Below are 22109 nucleotides of genomic sequence, written 5' to 3' on the forward strand. Positions count from 1 at the left end.
TGAATCTTCTAAACTGTATTTGGAACTGACAAAACATTCAAAACTGAAAGAAATCTTTCTAGAGACAAGGCCCTGAGCACAGAGTCTGTCTCTAACCATAAAATTTTACATCAACTGTACAAAACAAAATTAGCAACAAGTGATCTTTGGCACTAGAATGGGTAATCCTTAGCTGTTCATACAATATCCAAACTGCACACCACATGACATTAGATTGCTGGTTAATAGTTGTTTACATTTAAATATCTTAAAAAGTTGGAAGTCCTAGCTAAGTTTTCAGTATTAATATCCTAACCATATCTAACACTTAGTGCCTGAGGTAGAGACTTCTGTAAGAGATTTATTAAAGAAAACACAATTGAGAGTACAATAAAGAAAAAGATTTCCAATCTTGGAAGCATACAGCTAAATGTTTTTGCTGATTCAACAAGCCAACCCTGAAATGCAGAACTCTTCTATTTCTGTAGAGATTTTGCATGGGAGTAGGGCTTTTTTTTTGTTTGAACTCCTGGATTTTGGAATTCTATGTATTGCTTCTTTAAAAAGTATGATTATTAACATAGAATGTGCACGACCCAAACTGACTTAAATCATTATTCAAAAACACAACTGCATTAGCAACATATAAAATATTTTAAACTCTCCATGATGTGTGGCCAGAATGAGTGACAAGTATGCAATTCAACCTAATGACCCTAATATTTGATGGTGACTGTGAATTATTAGATTTATGGTATATAGTTGAGTTGCAATTTGTTTCCAAACTCTGTGCTGTATAGGTTCAGGGGCTTTAATTATTTTCAGGTGGTAAGACTCTTCATGAGATTACATGATTTTATAATGATAAAATTAACTGAATACCTGGAACCTTCCTATTAAAATGACCAGCAGCTGCGTCGGTATCTTTGACTTTAGGTACTTTTCTTTAGTCAGGAAAGACATTCCCTTTACAGAAAGGTGTTTCTTAAAGTAGGTTCAAGTATAACATATTTGCCTGGCTGGCCAAAAATTTATCATAAACTATAGATGGTATTTTTAGATGTATACAGTCTCTTAAATGAGAGAGAAAGCATAAAGATGGACATTCATAAGCTTAAGGGTTACGCATAGGTATAACTAATGGGAATAACGGTTTCTTCCATTCTTGGTATAAATTGCTTAGAGCAACTTAAGTATTTTTAAGCCATCATTGATTCCTGTGGTAAGAGCACTGAAGGACATCTTACTACCATCACAGTTCTCTCAACTTTTTTTTTTTAAGCTCCAAGTTCAGACAAATGACCAATAATAATAGTTGGTCTTTTAATACCTTTTACCATAGGCTCAATCTAACTACTTCATATCACTTTTGAGAGGTAAGTGGCTCCTGAAACTTGGAAAAGTAAAGTGAATTGCCTAATTTCATACCAAGAAGAAATGACAGAATTAAGGTACCTAATGACGATTTTTTTTTCTCTTTAAAGATATAGGTGTCCTTCTGAAGGACATGTAGGAGTCCTAACCTTTAGAAACATTTCAAAAGACAAAAGTTCATTTTTATCGAAGTAATTCTATAGACATTAGATATTAGTCACGGAAAATCCCCAGGAAAACTGACTTCGAATGCAATAACACACTTGTGGTTTTAAATGAAATATCGAAACAGGCAAAACTAAGTCATCAAGCAAACTCAAAGCCACAAAACGAACATTAACATTTCTTTAGGGGAAAATGTTACCTAATTCTCCCATCAGATTTGAACTAAGAAAAAAGCCTGATCCTTTTACAAATCTCTCTGAATAATAGATTTTAAGGAAGATGAGCAAAGGACACACCACATCTAAATAAATCCAACAGTATGCTAAGGTATATAAACATGATCATATCCTGACTCTCGTATGTGAAGAACTAAACGCCCAACTTCTATCTAGAGAAGCAAATATCCTATCACAGAGCATGTCTTACATGGCAATTCAAAGGAATATAATTTTGACAAGAAAAAAATGCTGACAGGCTTTTTATACAAATGCCTGCAAGCTCCAGAACAATAGCTGGAATGGTATTTTTATACATTCAATGTAGACCAATCAATGGTTAACCTAGACACTGACAGGGACATTTTCTTAATGTAGGCTCACAGATATCACTGGGGGAAAATGGCTTTGGCAAATTCTTATGTTCAAAGACTGAAAGAAATATACTAAGAAAGCAGTGAGAGAAACCCATGCCATAATTAAAACTTTAGTGACAGAATAAAAATAGGTTTTTAAACATGTATGCACATGAAGTGACTTAGAATATTTTTCTACATACTTTAAGAAGGTGAAGAATTATCCAGACACAAAAGGTAACAGTCTCACCAGAACAAGCCAAGATGAAACACCAGGGGCACCATTTGTAGATACTGAGTGGATGCTTCTGGCGCCGAACGTCTGCCTGGCATTCCTTCCCTCTCCATCACTCTCAAATCCCCAACCTTTCTGCTGGCAAAGCCATGTTGTTCTTCTTCAGGCTCTGAAGAGACGGATGTGATGTATGTGTATTTTCTGTCCTTCAATTAAGAAATCTGCTCGAAGCTCTAGTGACACAAGAATTGATAATTCTTTATCTTAGCTAGGCTTAGGTATTTAAAATCTTGCCTGTTTTCTTAGAATAATTATTTTAATTTCCTTATTAAACATTTGGTTTGAAGGAAACTGTGCATGTCTATTAATTATCCAGGATACATACATGTATACTTTTCTGAAATTTCCCCTTCAGTCTCACCTGAACTTACTTTTTGCTTAAGATATTTAGAGATCCTGAGGAATTTCTCAGGTCAAAATTTATAAATTAAAAAAAAAAAGCAAAATAAAGGTAAATGCATGGCTAGAAAATAAGCTTAAATTTTCTACTGAGTTTCTTTTGTTTGGGGGTGGGAGCGGGAGAAATGCAAGGGAGAACAAAGAAAAAAGAAAAAGAACAGCACTGCTGTTCTTGGATTTCATTTTAAAATTAAAACATAAAAAAATACTACTTTTGGAATTTCAGAGTCAGAGGTGGCTTGTGATAGCTTCCTTTTTGGAGAAGAGTGAGATGCCCAAAATGAAATACTGCCTGGTGAAGCAAAAGTCCCTTCCTTTAACTCTTTACCAAGCTCTTACTCAGAAGCTCATAAACTATAAAACAAATGATGTGAACAGGACGGGAGAGCAAAGCTCCCCAACGTAACACGAGACTGGAAACGACAATAAACTACTATAAAATATGAGTGCTACGTGAACATTAATGTTTATCACTGACCAACAGATATGCCTACTAATATGTCTGTAGGGAATAAATACTGAAATTCTCTTCAGGTCTATTTACAGATAAAATCCCTGGTCTGACTGATCTTCCAGGCAGAAGTATGTGAATTATGAAAGTTCCACAGTAAATTATAAAAAATAACGAATTTGGATTCAGGCCTTCCACCATATGCAGCACAAGCAGCTTTGAGTATTCTTAGCTTACAGGGGAATATCTGTATTTCTAATGTTAACATATAAAGAAAATATCCATCACTGGTTTCTTAAACTAGAGAGGCAGGTTTCTGGATAGAGATTTAAGGCAAATCAGACAGGTCCACAACTAAACATCCTATCAGGGCTCTCATTTTCCAGGCATTGCTTTGCTTTGTGGAGAGGAACCTCAGTAACAACTTTAACAAAGTCTCCACACTGCTACAGAACTGGGGAGTATCAGCCTTTTGAAAGAACTTAAATTATATACACACCATCAAAGCATATACTGGCAATGCTGATATTTAAAGGAATCCTGCAGTGAATTATGTATCTCCTTGGAAAATACAAATAGTTTTCAACTACAACTCTGGGCACACGAATGATATTCAGATTTCTCAAGTAAAGACCAGAAGATCTCAACCTTCTTCTACTGTGGACTTTCTTTCTAAGACTGAAAATTGATTCTTCCTCCTTCTTATATATTTGAAATCATCCCTGCAATATGAGAGGCACTTTTATTAGGTGTAGCATCTATTAAAACTTTAAACCCATGGTAGAATTTGCTGAACAAAGTAATAACACTAGCCTAATAGGCATTACCTTAGGATTTTTTTCCCCTTTAATATAAAAGTATAACTACAGTGGTCCAATATACAAGTACAAAAGAAGTTCTCATACTAAAAAAAAAAAAAAAAAAAAAAAAAGGTACCATAATACTGTACATACAAAAATTGTTCAACAAGAATGATTTAAATATATCTGTTCTTTTCCAGATCTGGAAGACACGAATGTAAAGTTCTACAACTGTATTATTGCTGGAACATGTGCCCAGGAACACTATGTTTCCCTTCTTTTTCCTCTGTCCCAGCCCTGCCGCCTTCAGAGTCCCCCGAGCTTGGATCACAAGCCAACAGCATCCCTGAAGATAACCAGAGCCAAATGTTTACTCAATGGAAGTCATTATTCAGTGAGCCGTTGCTTACCATAAACTATGAAAAGCACAAGTTTCAAGCCCAGCCAAGATTAAATCCAGACGGAGGTCTTCCCATTCCCTGATTTGCTACTCGTACTGCTTTTGTTGGACCCAGCTTTAGACCCCCCTTTGGCTTTTTTTTCCCTGGGAACATGGGGGTTGTTTTGGTGATTGTAGGCCTGGATTGCTAGGTCCAAGCGTTCCTGAGCCATTCTGATCTCCCGCTGCAGAGTCTCCAAGTCAGCTGGGAGGTGCTCCTCATGGCTGCCGTACTGTTGTTCCTGGGCAATGTTGGCCTTGTTTTGCTTGTAGGCGATCTTAGCATTGGACAGTTCCGTGTACTGGATTTGATCTGGTTTGACGGCAATGTTATAGCCAGGGGGAGCAGATGGTGTATTCCAAGTGAAAGGATAATTATAAACACCCGGGTCTTCCAGTTCTCTCCTTTTACTGTTTAGTGAGTCTCGAATTGTCCCAAACCCTAAATGGAGCATCTCCCAAATGTTAAGCAATAGGCAAAGGCCTGTAACACCATACATTATCAGGAGGAAGATGGTCTTTTCAGTGGGTCTAGAAATAAAGCAGTCTATCTTATGAGGGCAAGGAATTCTACTACACACATAAGATGGGTGGACTTGGAAGCCATACAGAAAATACTGCCCTATCAGAAAACCCACCTCAAATACGGTCCTTGCCAGCAACTGCAGCACATAGATTTTCATGAGACCATCTTCCCGAATCCGCCGTCGGCCATCATGCTTGGGTTTAGGTTGGTTTTGCTCTTTATTTTCTTTTTCACTTTCTAATTCCACTTCTGGATACATCATGGGATCCTCTTCATGGTCCTCTTCTGTTTCTTCCAGAGCCCGGTGCTGTTTCCAACGCATTGCATAGGGTTTGCTCCGAGCTGCCTTCTTGTCTGCTTCACCATGCTCCATTTTGGCAATCTTATGAATGGCGTAGCCCAGGTACATCACTGAGGGGGTTGCCACCAGGATGATCTGGAACACCCAGAAGCGCACATGGGAGAGGGGTGCAAAGGCATCATAGCAGACATTCTCGCAGCCTGGCTGCTCTGTGTTGCAGACAAATTTGCTTTGCTCGTCGTAATAGATGGACTCTCCTCCTACAGCTGTAAGAACAATCCGGAAGACAATCAAGACAGTGAGCCAGATCTTCCCCACAAATGTGGAATGGTTGTGGATCTCCTCTAGCAGGCGAGTCAGGAAGCTCCAACTCATGGTGATTGAACTGGTATGCCCTGATAAAAATGGAAAAATAACAAAGGAAAAATCAGCAAATATTAAAATCTTAGTAATTTAAATTTTTACTGATATCTCTAGGAACTATTTTCTGCATACTTGAAATCTAACTTCAAGGCTCATACTAGAATGATTGTTAAAATAAGAAGCATCTCGTTCTATTACCCTCCAGTAGGACAATTCACCTCAGTCTATGAGCACTTGTTTGCGCCACCAAACTAGAAAGTCTGATTTGCTTTCATGTCTTCTCTAGTTTAAAAGGTAAAATTATAGCTATAATTTCAGATGTATTTCTCAGACACAGTATACTGGATTCTTTACATATATTATTATTTCATAAGGCCTTCAGAGCTCTGTGAGATATAGATAAGAAATAAGAAAACTATTTGGTCCAGGCATGATAAGACTACCAATGAGAACATAATGGAGATACCTGGGCTAGACTTCATTATGAAGTACCTTATTAGGAATCTTAAATTTCACACCTGGTGACAAAGTATTAAAAATAATTTAAAAGATAGTATGGCTGCAAATAATTGGCAATGATCAAGAACTAAAACAAGACAGAAAGGAACTAGGAAAACACTCTCTTGCTAGGATTCTGTATTATGTTTCTGTATTATGTTTCTAGTGAATGTTAAAACATGTCTGCAAACTGAATTGTGAGGACATTAAATCCAATCAATAGGCAAATCCATTTAAAACAGCACTTTGAAGGATAGTTTTATTCTGAGATTCTTAGAACTATGCCCAGAATCTTGGTAAAAATTATCTAGATAAGGTAATATATATAAAATCCCTAATGCTACCTCTGACACTAAGTACACCTAGCTTTTCTCCTTCTCTTCTTCCCTCTGCCAGTTTACTTCTGCAGATTATAGGTGACTATCAGCATCATCAAAGAAGCTTAAATATACTTTACCTGTTATCCAGAACTTCTGCTATCCAAAATTTTCTTAGAGAAATGATGTGCTTACAACTTTTCCAGATCCCCTCTGGAAAGGGAAAAAAAAAGAGGTCATAGGCTTCCTTCCACAGAAAACAATGCATCACTAAAATGTCATTTTCAGGAAGAAACAATCAATCAGCATGAGATGGAAAGAGGCTTCAGTGTGAATATTACTGCTTTCTCCTCCTAATACATGTGGTAGGAGAAATTTCATAGCAGTGACCCAAAAAGCTTTCAGTTATTGTAGTCTAACAAAATATGACAGGAAGATGAGTCATTCATGAAAACCTGAAGTAGATGAAGTTGGGTACCTATAGGAAAAAAACCAAAGCAGAAAAATCCCAACAAATTTAAACTGCACCACTGAAGGCCTTGCGAAAATCCTCACCCTGCATGCTCTACTCCCGCTCTATCCCTGGAGCAGTCAGTACTTCTCACTGGGACTTGAGCAGCCAACTAGGAGCAAGCTGTTTAGTTAAAACACCCAACAGCTGGCTCTCAGTCACTGGGACACCCGTGTCCTACAGGAGGTGATTTACAGACTCAACTGCTAGAAAACAGCTGCATCTGTATTGTAGTTTAAAAAAAAAAAAAAAAAAATCCAGGCCCTGGCCAGCATGGCTCAATGGTTATAGCGTCAGCCCCCACACTGAAGGGTCTCGGGTTCAAGTCTCAGTCAAGGGCACGTAGCTGGGTTGCAGGTTCCATCCCTGGCCCAGACTGGGGTCTTGCGTGGAAGGCAACCAATCAACGTCTCTCTCTCACATCAATGTTTTTCTCCCTCTCTCTCTTCTCCCCCTCCTTCCCTCTCTTCTACTTTTCTGAAAATCAACAGAAAAAACATCCTCTGGTGAGGATTAACAACAACAAAAAAATCCAAGACAAATTATTGCTCACGATCAAGTTTTGCCAACTCTGGCCAAGATTCATCCATTAAGTGCCAACTTTGTTCACTTATTAATAAATAAAATTTAAACAATTCCTGACTGTTATGTGTTCATAGTAACTTAAAAATATTTTTGTGGGGGGTTAAATACAGAAAAACCCAGAACATTTTCAAAATTTTCAAGAGCCCAGTGAGAAAGAGGAAAAAAAGTGCAGGCAGCCCAGCCGAGTGTGGCTCAGCGGTTGAGTATCAACCTAGGATCCAGATCACAGTTTGATTCCCAGTCAGGGCACATGCCCGGGTTGTGGGCTCAATCCCCAGTCCGGGGCATGCAGGAGGCAGCCGGTCAATGACTCTCATAATTGATGTTTCTCTGTCTCTTTCTCTCTCTCTCTCCCTCCCTATCCCTTCCTATCTCTGAAGTCAATAAAGATATATATATATATATATATAAAAGTGCAGTCACCTACATAACATATAAGTATCAAGATTTACATACAGATATCTGACCATACAAAGATCTCATCATAGGACTTCAAGCACAACTCCCATTTCCAGCCCTGATGTCCAACTGAGCTCACCACTTCTCCTCTCACTGAATACATAAGATATAAAACCACAAAACAAAAATAATATGCAATCGACAAATGGTGACGTAAATTAGGTTTCCAACACAGAACTCCATAATTATTCACATTCACAAATTCAGACTCAGATTTTCCCCAAATACCACATCTAAAGCATTTCCCCTGAGTCTGAAATTCTATTTGTTCCAATATGCCAAGGTCATAAAAGTGCAATTGTTTCTTGCTTAGAAAACTCATCCTCTACACTTCCATCCATACCAAAGATATCTTTTAAAATAATTATTGCTATGAAAGAATTTCTTAACAGTTCAGCATCTCATACAATAATCTAACATTTAGGGGGAAAGGAAAAATTGGTGATAAGCTCTTCAAGGTTTATATAAGTTATAAAGCAGCCATCTAACCACTCCCAGAAGTACACATTGTATACTGGTTATGCTGTAGGCCTAGAAAATGCTGAACCCTAGAGTCTGATTTTCCACAGGCATTCATAAGTGCCACAGCACCTTATATCCACATCTTGAGTATAAATGATGTGTTTAGTAACTGAGTTACAACACAAAGTGGACAATGGACAATTTTCTTTCTAAAATAATCCTGAGCTGCTCGTAGCCGGTTTGGTTCAGTGGTTAGAGCATTGGCCTGCTGACTGACGGGTCCCAGGTTTGATTCTGGCCAAGGGCATCTACCCTGGTTGCAGGCTCGATCCCAGGCCCAAGTTGGGGTGAGTGCAGGAGACAACCAATCAATGTGTTTCTCTCTCACATCGATGTTTCTCTCCCCCCCTCCCCCTTCTACTCTCTCTCTGAAAAGCAATGGAAAAAATACCCTCGGTGAAGATTTTAAAAATTAATTAATTAATTAAATAAAATAAAATAACCATGGGCTTCCTAACCAAAGTGGCAGCATCAACACTGTTTCTATCTCCTGTGGCATCAGTAGGTTTTTCTCTGATACTCTTACCTTTCTGCTCCTTGCAAACATTAAGAGAATGGTGTAAATAGAGAATATTATTCCAACAGGATGGAGAAAAGTGAAAGGAGGGTGAGAGGGAGACAGAGAGGAAAAGCCCAGTTGGTGTGGCTCAGTGGATTAGCAATGCATTGACCCATGCACCAAGAGGGTGCTGGTTCAATTCCTGGTCGGGGTTTTGGGCTCGATCCCCGGTAGGGGGCATGCAGGAGGCAACTGACCGATGTTTCTCTCCCTTCCTCTTTCTAAAAATCAATAAAAAATGTATTTTAAAAAAAGAGGGGAGAAGAGACTGAATGAGAATGGTGGGTTCTGGAATTAACATTTCTAAGTGGAATGTGTCACTGCCAAGTGTGGTCTCCTTGTGTTCTTGCTCCACTAGTGTACAGAACTTTTTTTTTTTTGCTTTGTTATCAGAAACCTAAGATTCAGGACATAGTCTTCTCTGGCTCCCAAACAGACTTGTTATAGAGCAGGGAGAGAAGAGCATGCAATTAACCTATAAATTGCTCTCATGAAAAAATAAAAACCATTTCAATATTCCTTCTATGAATGGAAAACGAATGTGGGAACATGTGATAGGTGCTGGTGAGAGCTGGGGGAATGAGTGCCAAACACCCAAATGTTTAGGAAAGCCCCAACTGACTTATATATATTTTTATACTTATTATCTTCTTGAATATATTCTTTAAGCTTTGGTTGAATTTATCTACAGACAAATTCTAGGAAGTGATATTATTAGGTCCAAGAAATGTAAATCAGCATGGTTCTTGCTTTGTACTGTTACTTGACTGTCAATAAAGGTCCTAGCAATTTACAATGCCTGGAATAAATGATTACAATTTCACCTCAACCTCATCAGCAGTCTGTTATGCTACTGTACTAGATGCAAAGTGGTACTTCAAAATTATGTAAATTTGTACGTTTTTAATCCAACAGGATACACATCCTCCACATTCTCCCCTTTGTGGACTTGTTCTATCCTTTTGCCCATTTATCTGCAGAATGTAATCTTAATATAGTACAGACATTAACTATTTGACATTTAATATAAACACCTCATTTGACTGTTTTCCTTCAAATTTTATTTTTATATAGTCACATCAGTCAATTTCTTGAATAAATTAAAAGATGGAAAAGTTATTCTTTCAAGGATGGCTTTTAAAAAATCTCTTATAAATATATTTTTAAATTTTTATTTTTCAATTACAGTTTACATTCAATATTATTTTATGTTAGTTTCAGGTATATAGTATAGAGGCTAGACAATTATATAATTTACAAAGTGATCCCCCTGATAATTCAAGTAGGGTGGCTTTTTAAATAAATAATACTGCAATTCACTGTAGCCCATAATTCAAAAAGATACACACAAAACATACTGAAGAAAATCATGTTTGCTTATATAACATTTATTGGACAGAAACCAAATGTGCTATTTTTAGCCTATTTTCCAAATAACAAAAGTTACATATCTGCCCTGTCTTGCACTAAAAAATAGAACTAAAAAATTAGTTGGCATCAACATGGTAATAAATTATGTAATTCCCTTCCAAATTCTTTATATTTGAAGACTTTTCTATCAGTTACATCCTAACAGGATCAAGTAAAAGTTACTGCATTTTTCTGTAAAACAGAACTCATTGGATTTCTGAAGATTAAATGTAAAGCATATTATTTAGATTATCTCAGGAGGTAAATTACATAATTAGATCCATTTTATTTTTATTTACTTATTTTTTAAAGAGAGAGAGAAACATCAATTTGTTGTTCCACTTATTTATGCATTCATTGGTTGACTCCTGTGTGTGCCCTGATCGGGGCTCAAACCTGCAACCTTGGCATATCAGGAAGACGCCCTAACCAACTGAGCTACCCCGCGAGGGCTAATTAGATCCACTTTAAAATTGAAGAAATGAGGTCCAGAAAGTTTCTAAAATTTGCCCAAGATCATCCAGTTATTAAGAGGTGAAGCCAGAATCTGAGATCAGCCTGTACATATTTCCATCTGTAGTGTAATTCTTTACTGGTGGTTAAGAGCCCAGATTCCGGAGCAAGTTTGCTATGTACAGGTTCCATGTGAACATAGAAGAGTAGACCTTATCCCATTATTTGGGATGAGAATTAAACTAAATAATAAACTAAACTTGCAAAGATCAAAGGGAGAAATTTCAGACTTTAAGATCTTATATGTAGAATTAGAACTGAAAATTTCAAAACCCAATAGAACCACAGTTTCTTAGTAGTTGGGTGGGAAGAATCAAAAAAGAAAAATGGTGTCTTTTAACAAAAATGATTTAACTAAGAAGGATAACTTATTTAGGAATTGAAAATAGGGACTAGAGCCCTGGCTAGTGTTGCTCAGTAGTTACAGTGTCAGCCCTTGCACTGAGGGGTCGAGAGTTTGCTCCCTGCCCCCAGATGGGGCATGTGTGGGAAAAGCAACCAGTCAATGTGGCTCTCACATCTGTTTCTCTCCCCCCTTCCCTTTCCCCTCCCTCCCACTTTCTCTGAAAAGGCAATGGAAAAAATATCCTCAGGTGATGATTAACAAAACAAAAAAAATTTAAAAAAAGAAAGACAGAAAACAGGGACTAGAGAAGTTTGTAAATTCAGTTCAGGGCACACCTGAGATGTTAATATTTGTTAAAGGGGTTATACACAGATAGTATACATATGAGGTGCTCAGAGCTATGCCTGACCTCAAGGCAAACACCATTATTCCCATTACTACCAGTGGTCTTGCATTTTTCTGCCTTGTCACCTCAAGTGTACTGGGAGCCCCGATGTGTAGGAGTGCATTCGGAAGGCAAATGATCGATGTTTCTCTCTCTCATCGATGTTTCTCTCTCTCCCTCCCTCCCTTCCTTCCTCTCTAAAAATCAATATAAAACATATCCTCAGGTGAGGATTAAAAAAAATCCTCTTGTAAATTTTTTAAAGTTAAAATAACTTTGTTTTAATTATTTTATTTCAAATGTTCATCTTTTATTCCAAAATTTTAAATATCATAGGTACACCAACTGACACTATATTTTTTCACATATGCAATTATTTCCTTCCATTAAACCCACTTCTCCTGAACATCTTCATGGTTTGCTCCCTCCCTTCTTTATTCTTCTCTTTAGGTGCACCTCCTGTAGTGAGGCCTTCCCTGACCACCTACCCACAGTAACATCCCTCCATCACTCTCTATACCCTTACCCTGCCTTTTTCCTTCAGAAAACTTAACATTATCTAACACATTTATTTGTTAATGTGTTCATTATCGGTGACCCCAATAGAATTTAAGCAAGGACTGTTTTTGTATCCCTGGCACCTAGAACAACTATTCACTGAGTGATTTCATAAATTTGAATATCTGCTCATTGATTTTTTTTCCTACTTTAAAACATCTTTCCATTACCTCCTGCCTGGAAAAACTTTCATTCTTTAAGATCTAGCCCAAAGGTCAGTTCAAGTGTCCTTGACCTCCTCAATTAATCTCCCCAGAAAGCCCATAATAACTTTTCATTCCACCAATATCAGGACTTCCCCTAGTATTGGCTTCTCCTGCTGAAATATGTTCCTTGAGGGGAAAGTCCACGTTTTTTAAGATTCTTTGAGCCTCTAGCACCTACTATACTGCCTAGGACACAAAAAAGCATTCAATGAATGTGTGCTATATTAAACAGAAAATCTGAATGAATCTGTAGGAAGCAGAAAATATAAAACATGTTCACTACTACAATCAGACTTCAGGGAGGAATACAATGAATGGGATAAAAGTACAGAATGTGAAAATACTCAAGAGACGGGGAAAGACTAATTCTTATGAATTAAAAAACATAAGCTGTTAATTATACCTCCATAAAGCTGTGGGGGGAAAGTATAGAGCTTACTGCAGAAGACAAGTGGGTCTCTGATGGATGGGTATGATTTCACCAGGCAGAGCTGGGGTGGGAAGTAGACGCAAGGCAGATGGAGAAAATGGTCTGAGTGAAAAGTTGCATAGGAAGGCTCTTAGCCTGGAACATAATGGAGAATGTTTGGGAAGTAGTTGTAGAGAAGGCTGAACAGGGAAGTCAAAGACCAGTTTGCAGAGAGCCTTAGCACACCATGGAATCCGAAATTAAAGCACGTAAAAGCAATGATAAGTAAATGTTCCTCAAATGTGGTTCACAGACCACCTTCATCAAAATTATCCAGAGTGCGTGTCAAATGTCAATTCCCAGGTCCTACTTACCCAACTCCCACTCCCAGGACCACTGAATCAAATTTAACCCACCTATGGTTAGACATTTCGGTTATTCACAATGATTTCCTAGAATACTTATAACTTATATCCCCAAATAGATTTAGAATAAATTTCTAAAAGAATTGCTGAGTCAACAGTTGTATGAATTGTGAAAAAATTTTGTGTGTATTAAGAAAAGGTCAACTCTGCCCATTATCTCTCCAAAAATTCTAAAGCTGTTGAAATGTATTACCAAATTACCCCTCCAAAAAGCTATTAACTATTTATATTTCCACTATCAGAGTATAAGTATGCTGGTTTCCTTACTCCCTCACCAATGGCTTTAATATATTTTTTAAGAAACAAGGCTTGAGTTAATTTGAACTTAAATTACAAGAAGTTTTAGACTATCAATTATTGGAGAATACAAATAAAAAACCCACATTAATATTTGAGAGAGAGCCTGGCCAGGCATGGCTCAGCGGTTGAGCACCAACCTAGGATCCAGGAGATCGGGGTTCGATTCCTGGTCAGGGCACATGCCCGGGGTGCAGGCTAGGCAGCAGATCAATGACTCTCTCATCATTGATGTTTCTATCTCTCTCTTTCCCCCCTCCTTTCCTCTCTCTGAAATCAATAAAGATATGTTTAAAATATATATATATTTAAGAGAGAGAAAGAGGTGACAAGAAAATTGGAATCCTTGCTGTGCACTGCTGATGGGAATGTAAAATGGTACAACCTTGTATGGTTACGATTTCCTTAAAATATTAAATATAGAATTACCATATGACCCAGCAATTCTATTTCTGGATATATACTCAAAAGAAACAAAAGCAGGGACACTAAACATATATTTATACACCCATGTCACAGCAGCATTATTCACAATAGCCAAAATTTTGAAGCAACCCAAATGTCCAATGACAGATGAACAGATAAACAAAATATATACATACAATGGATTATTATCCAGCCTTATAAGGAAGCAAATTCTGACACATGCTACAACATGGATGAATCTTGAAGACATTACGCTAAATGAAAGAAGGTAGTCATGAAAGGACAAATATATGATTCTACTTATATGGTGCTGGGAGCAATGGGGAGTTAGTGTTTAATGGGTACAGTTTCATTAGGGAAGGTAAAGAAGTTCTGGAGATGAATGGTGGTGATGGTTGCACAACAATGTAAATGTACTTAATGCCAAAAACTATATACTTAAAAATGGTAAATTTTATGTTATGCATAATTTACAATAAAAAAAATAAATAAATAAAAGTTTTACACGAAAATTCATTCACACAATTAGTATTTACCCACCATTAAGAAGCTTGCAAACTAGCAGTTTAGCCCTGGCCAGTGTGGCTCAATTGGTTGAGCATCATCCCATGCACCAAGAGGCGACTGGTTGATTCCCGGTGAGAACACATGCTCGGATTGCAGGCTCGATCCCCAGTAGGGAGCATACAGGAGGCAGCTGATGAATGTTTCTCTCTCATCGAAGTTTCTCTCTCTCCCCCTCTCCCTTACTCTCTCTCTAACAAAATCAATGAAAACATATTTTTTAAAAACAGCAATCTAGTAGTTTATAGAAAATTTACACCTTCTAAAAACAGTTGAATTCAAGAGGTATTTTAATTATTTTTTAATTATTTTTTTAAAGATCTTTATTGATTTCAGAGAAAGGAAGAGAGAGAGAGAGAGAGAGAAACATCAATGACGAGAGAGTCACTGATCGGCTGCCTCCTGCACACCCCCGACTGGGGACTGAATTGCAACCAGGGCATGTACCCTGACCGGGAATCGAACTGAGATCTCCTGGATCCTAGGTTGATGCTCAACCGCTGAGCCATGCCCGGCAAGGCAAGAGGTATTTTTAATGTATAATTATATATGCTATGCAACACAAGACTAGAGGAAGGTATCTGAAATCATCTGTTAAAGTTTAAACATATTTTATAGCATAGTGACTCTATAGGGAAATGCTTTAGTTTCCAGTTTATCTGATTCATTTTTTCCAATCCAAAAATACCACTTTCATATGTATGTTTGGAAAAGTCGAATAGACTCATGTTAAAAAAAAACACACAAATCCCAAGGGTTTCAGATCAACTAAAAAAACCCATAACTTGCCCACTGCCAATTTTTAAGGCTCACTAAACTATAATAATCAGGAAATTAAAATTTTCTAAATAAGTAGTGTTATTCTAAATGTTTTGCAAATGCAACAACCAAGTCCAAATGAGTCAGAGCCAAGTTTTAATTTCTAATTTAAAAAATGACAAACCTAAAACCTACAATAGGTAGAACATATTTTAAAAATCTTAACTTCTTTTCTAAATAAGAAAAAAATCCAGGATCAACTAAAATTAATATTCAAAGAAAGGGATTTCTAACTTCGAAGTCTGTGAAACAAACAGAGCAAGCACTAAACTAGGGGCCAAAAGATTCTAAACATGTGCTGCAGGAGTACTTCCATTTTTTTCATTTGTGAAATAAGTTGAGAATATCAGATTAGATGATTTCTAAGGTCGCTTCTATTAACATTTGATGAAAATCACTCCAGGCAGAGTAAAATTCATGGAGCAAACAACAAATTATGTATGTGGAAATAACTGAAGTAGTGGCAGTGAAATTAAACAACAGTAAGATGTCAAATTTCCAAGAAGGCATTTCCCAAACAGTCATCCCAGGAAATCTGTGGTTGGACTAAAAAGTCTCAATATTGACTCATCATGATTCTAAAGTATTAACTATCTGGGCCTCCTAGATCATGAGCTGAGCAATCCTCTAAGAATGGTGCTAGTGACTCACACTCCTGAATGAGACTGCTTTATATGCCGAGACAAGGAATCAATTAAAGGGTTTACAATGAAGTTTTGTTTAACTGGAACATTTTAAGTGGAAGTTAATTCTGCATGAGCGATAATAGATGTTTAATAACTAGCTAGTGACAATTTCTAAGCAAAAGCATTATGGCAGCTAACTAGCAAACAGTAATTTATGTATTACAAACATGAAAACAACTTGTTTTTCAAAAGAGCTCTTGGCTATGGACAATATTTGGAAACACAAAATATACTTTATTGTGAATCAAATTATAAAACCTAACGGAAAAAAAGTAGTTTGAAATCTTGGCTCTATTAACCAATAAGGAAATAGAATACACTATTGTGAGTTGAAGTGTCAATTTGTGCTGGCAAAAAGCCATCCTATTTGAATATAAGAACCATCAGGAACCAGCTGGAGAAATATGGGGAACCCGAGATAATGATGCACCGTAAGTGGTACTGTCTTCATGTAAAAAAAAAACCACAACAGCCCAGCCAAGCGTGGCTCAGCGGTTGAGCATCAACCTAGGATCCAGACGACCTCCATTAGATTCCTGGTCAGGGCACATGCCTGGGTTTTGGGCTTGATCCCCAGTGGGGGTCATGCAGAAGGCAGCTGATCAACGATGACTTATCATCGATGTTTCAACTCTCTCTCTCCCTCTCCTTTCCTCTCTCTGAAACCAATAAAGATATACTTAAAAAAAAAATCAAAAACACAACAATATTGGCATACTTTTCCAAAACTAAGCTTAAGTCAAACCAACTGTCTGAACAATGATCAGTCTAGGAAAACAAATATATCTATGACAAAATAAAAATAAATGTATAATTCCAATATTACTAGGTTCACAATACAAAGTTTAAAAAAAAAAAAAGCACTGTCATACACTAATGGCAAGGATGGTCTGGTACAATCTTTCTGGAAGGTATTGTGGTGACAGTTATCAGGAACTTTAGAAATGTTTATATCCTTTGATCAATAATTGCCTATGTAATAACTTATCCTAAATAAATGCCCAATAAAATAATTTTACATAACTTATTATATAACCTGTATGATAAAATAATGTACAAGCATTATAAATCTTATTTTAGAATAGAGATCACAAAATTCAAATGTCTATAATTATACAGAGACAAAATGTAGATGAGTGGTTACCTAGGGATGGGGGTAATAAGGAATGACTGTTAAAAGGTATTAAACCTCTTTCCGGGGGAACAAAAATATTCTAAAATTAGGTTGTGGTGATGGCTACACAACCCTTTGGAATACTAAAAACACTGAATTGTATACTTTAAATAGGTGAACTATATGGTCTGAAGTAAATCTCAATAAAGGTGATATAGTATGTAACTGAAACAGGAAAATGGGGCCTGGAAAAAATAAGCACCAACTAACGGGGTCTACTGCTTATTGGCTACAGTTGTGGGAGTTAACAAACTGTCATATCTTTCAAAAGGATTTCTGAAAGAACTTCAACCTGGATTTTTACGTGAAGGCTGATTTTTCTGGTAAATTTTCTATCAAAGTCTAAAATACCTACAGAAATGTGCACAAATATAAGTGTACAGCTCAATGTATTTTCACAAACTGAACACACCCATGTAACCAGCACTGAAATAAAGAACATAATATTATTAACCACTTAGAGCCACAATTATGCCCCTTCATATCCAAAAGAAACCACCACCCGTACCTCTAACAGCATAGATTAGTTTATCCCAGGGCCAACTTTGGTATGTTGACATTTTGTATAGTTCTTCCTTGTGGGAGACTGTCCTATGTAATGTAGGATGTTTTACAGCATCCCTGGCCTCTTCCAGTTGTAACAACTAAAAATGTCTCTAGAAGTTGCCAAATGCCCCTTGGGGAACAGTATCACACCACACTGAGACCCATTGGTTTAACCTGTCCTTGAACTTTATATAAATAGAATCATAAAGAATAGACTCTTATATTGGAATCATAAAAAATATACTCTTTTGTGTCTGACTTCTTTTGTTCAACATCTGTTGAGAGTCACCAATCCTGTTACATTTAGTTCTAGTCTGTTCATTTGCTTTATTGTATTGCCATTCTGTGAATATATCACAGTTTATCTATTCACTGCTGATTGGTATTTGAGCAGTTTCCAGTTTGGGATAATTATGAATAATGCTACTATGAATATTCCACATATGTTTTCTGGTGAACATATGTATGCATTTCTGTTGCATACCTAGAAGCAGAACTGCTACCCATAGGGATGTATAGGGTTGTATCAGCTTACACTCCTACCTATCTCCTTTATTTTTCAAGTTGACAACGAACAGGAAAAAACATTTAAATAATACTGAGCTAGAGATCTTACCGGCTGAATAAAGTCTGCCAACTTGCGACCTGTTTTAAAAGAATAGTTCATTATGTGGGAAAATGCTCATATGTAGTAAAAAGACAAAAACAAGCAAACAAAAAAAAACACACCCAATAAAATAATACACCTGAGTAAAAGAAATACACCATTAACAATGGCTTATGGACAATTTCTCTTCTATTTGCTTTTTAGTATATTCTACAATAAACACGTAATAATGGAGTTGGCAAAGCTTTACTGTGCAGCAAAAGCCCCGAGAGAAATTTAAAAGTAGGCCAGGGTACAAATTTCATAATACTTACATACATTCATAAAGACCTAGTTAAGTAGCAGATATAACACAGAAAAGTGTTATCTCATAGTTATCACACCTCCTTGCATAAGGGGGTCCAGAATAGAACTCATATAAAATTCTACTCCAGATTAAAATATAAATGGTAAGTCTACAGTGTAATTCTTAATTTGTAATGATATACCAAAAGATAGCAGTACTATGACATGATATCTTATATAGCAACTTAGTATCATAATGCTGCTCTTCTCATTTCTTTAGAGACTCATTCTAAAATGGTATAAGAGCAACACAGAAAAGTAATATACCCAATATTTCCTTGAAATATATAATTGTTTAATGGATTCCAAGATGGCGGCAGATTGAGTAGAAGCTATACTGACACTCTCCCAGGACCAAACTGGAATTATAACTAAAATAAAGAAAAACCATCTGGAATAATCAACTGCAACTGAAGACGAGCTGGAGAGCACCCTCATCACCAAGGAGGAAAAGTGAAGACCACATAATGACTGCTTGTGCCTGGGGTAGAAGCAATTGTCCCATCCTGTTGGAAAACCTTTCGCCCCACCCTGTAGAGTTTCTACAGCTTGAGGTTCATTAAGTAACTAATGACAATCAGCCTCTGGGTGCTTTGAACCTTTGCCTGATTTGCTTCTGGACCCAGGTCTTGGAAAAGCAGACCTTGGTGCTTATCTTGGTCCTGTCCAAATACGCCCTGCCCCAGCAGAGGGAACCACAAGCTGTGGAGTATGGAAAACTTCAGACAGGGTACTCAAGGCCAGTCACAAATAGCATCTGACATTGGTGTGCACCAGATACCATCCAAAAGACTGGAGTTCTAGCAGATCTATCAAATACACAGAAACAAATCCAAACAGGAAGCTAAAATGAGGAGATAAAAAAACATGCCCTAAATGAGACAACAAAAGAATTCTCTATAAGAAGAGCTAAATGAAATGGAGATAAGCAATCTATCAGATATAGAGTTCAGAATACTGATCATAAGGATGCTCAACAGCATGAGAAAAGAAATGGGAACTCTGAAGGAAGTTAAGAATGATATAGTAGAAATAAAAAAAAAACATCGGAAGCAATAAACAGCAGATGAGGGGAAGCTGAGGATTGGATCAAAGAATTAGAAGACAGGGTAGAAGAAAAAAAAATCAATCAGAGAACCAAAAGAAAAAACAACTGAAAAACAGGACAGTTTAAGGGAGCTGTGGGACAACATGAAACCTAACAATATTCGCATTATAAGAATGCCCACAGATGTAAAAAGCAAGCAAGGGTTAGAGAACCTGTTTGAAAAAATAATGGCAGAGCCCAGCCGGGCGTGGCTCAGCGGTTGAGCATCGACCTAGGATCCAGGTGATCAGGGTTCGATTCCCAGTCAGGGCACATGCCCGGGCTGCGGGCTCCATCCCCAGTTGGGGGCATGCAAGAGGCAGCCGATCAATGACTCTCTCATCATTGATGTTTCTATCTCTCTCTCTCTCTCCTTTCCTCTCTCTGAAATCAATAAAGATATATTTAAAATAATAATAATAATAATAATAATAATAATAATGGCAGAAAACTTCCCTAACCTAGTGAAGGAAAAAGTCATACAAGTTCAGGGGGCACAGAGAGTACCAAGCAAGAAGATCCCAAAGAGGCCCATGCCCAGATATATCATAATTAAAATGCCAAAAATTCAAGACAAAGAGAGAATCTTAAAGGCAGCAAGAAAAAAGCAATCTATTACCTACAAAGGAGTTCCCATAAGGCTGTCAGCTGATTTCTCATTTAGAAACTCTACAGGCCAGAAGGGAATGACATGAAGTATTCAAGGTAATGTAAAACAAGTATCTGAAACCAAGAATACTCTATCCAGCAAGGCTTTCATTCGAAATAGATGGTGAAATAAAGAGCTTCCCAGACCAAAAAAAGGCTAAAGGAGTTAATCACCATCAAACCAGCACTGCAAGAAATGTTAAATGTTAATGTAATAAGAAGTTGAAATAGAGAGAGCAAGAAACATAGGCATAAAGAAATAAAATGGCACTAGATAAGTACTTATCAATAATAACCTTAAAGATAAATGGATTAAATGCTCCAATCAAAGGACAGAGGGTAGATGAATGATAAAATAAGACCCAGCCCAGCTGGTCAATGTTCAGTGGTTGAGCACTGACCCAGGATACAGGAGATCAAGGTTTGATTCCTGGTCAGGGCACATGCCCAGGTTGCAGGCTCAATCCCCAGTGAGGGGCGTGCAGGAGGCAGCCTATCAATGATGATTCTTCCATCATTGATGTTTCTCTCTCCCTTCCTCTTTCTGAAATCAATGAAGATATATTAAAAAACAAAAGCAAAAAACCCCAAACTATTTCTTAAAAAAAAAGAAAACAAGACCCAAATATATGCTGTATACAAGAGACCCACTCCTCAGAACAAAAGACTCACAGGCTGAGAAGAAAAAAACCCAACAAACTTCTGGAGGACTTAAAGGTGAGACTGACAGCAATACAGTCATAGTAGGGGATTTTAATACCCCACTAACTTTACTGGGTAGATCCTCCAGACAAAAAATCAAGGACACAGTGATTCTAAATGATGCACCAGATGGATTTGACATTATTTCTTCAAACAGAACATTTCACCCCAAAGCTGCAGAATGGGCATTCTCCTCAAGTGCACATGGGACATTCTCAAAGACAGACCACATGTTAGGACACAAAACAAGTCTCTACAAGTTCAAGGAGATTGAAATCATATCAAGCATCTTCTTGGACAATTACACCATGGAATACTATGCAGCTGTAAAAATGAAGGATCCCTTACCCTATGAGATAGCATGGTGAGACCTGGAGAGTATTATGCTAAACAAAATAAGCCAGTCAGAGAAAGACAATTATCACATGATCTTACTCATATGTGGAATCTAATGAACAAAACCAACTGATGAACAAAATAGATCCAGAGGCATGGAAGCATGGAAAAGACTGATGAATCTCAGAGGGAAGGTGGGGTGGGTGGGTGGGGGAGAGTAACCTAAAAACATATGCATATATGCATAACCCATAGTCACAGATGACAGTGTGGTGAAGGCTTGGGGGGAGGGGTGCAGGGCAGAGGGGATCAATGGGGGAAAGAGGGGGAAGTCTGTAATACTTTCAACAATAAAGATAAATTGAAAAAGTAAAATGTCCCAGTCTGAGTGAGTGGGGGGGGGGCATGGTGTAAATGTTCTGTGATGGAAGGTCATCCTGGTCCAGGGTGGGGCCTGCCTAGAGCTTTGGTATAGACTCAGGTCACCCTCGACACTGAACTGGAAT

The 22109-nt window shown here is 37.4% G+C and overlaps 1 protein-coding gene across 7 annotated transcripts in view; it reads right to left on the reverse strand.

Moving 5' to 3' along the window:
* Nucleotides 1–22109, reverse strand: part of GJC1 (gap junction protein gamma 1) — a 27455-nt gene continuing 5346 nt past the window's right edge. For 4 of the 7 annotated variants that reach the window (XM_081116070.1, XM_081116069.1, XM_081116071.1 and 1 more), the window contains exons 2-3: nucleotides 6619–6691; nucleotides 1–5695 (exon numbers count right to left, since the gene is read on the reverse strand). In XM_081116070.1, coding sequence (XP_080972196.1) covers nucleotides 4485–5675 — 1191 coding nt within the window. In that variant the 5' untranslated portion in view covers nucleotides 5676–5695; nucleotides 6619–6691 and the 3' untranslated portion in view covers nucleotides 1–4484. Of the gene's footprint in view, nucleotides 5696–6618; nucleotides 6692–9525; nucleotides 9539–22109 lie in introns of those variants that run through there. The other 3 variants (XM_081116075.1, XM_081116074.1, XM_081116073.1) reach the window with 3 other exon arrangements.

The sequence above is a fragment of the Miniopterus schreibersii genome (assembly GCF_964146895.1).
Source record: "Miniopterus schreibersii genome assembly, chromosome: 16".
Classification (NCBI taxonomy): Eukaryota; Metazoa; Chordata; class Mammalia; order Chiroptera; family Miniopteridae; genus Miniopterus; species Miniopterus schreibersii.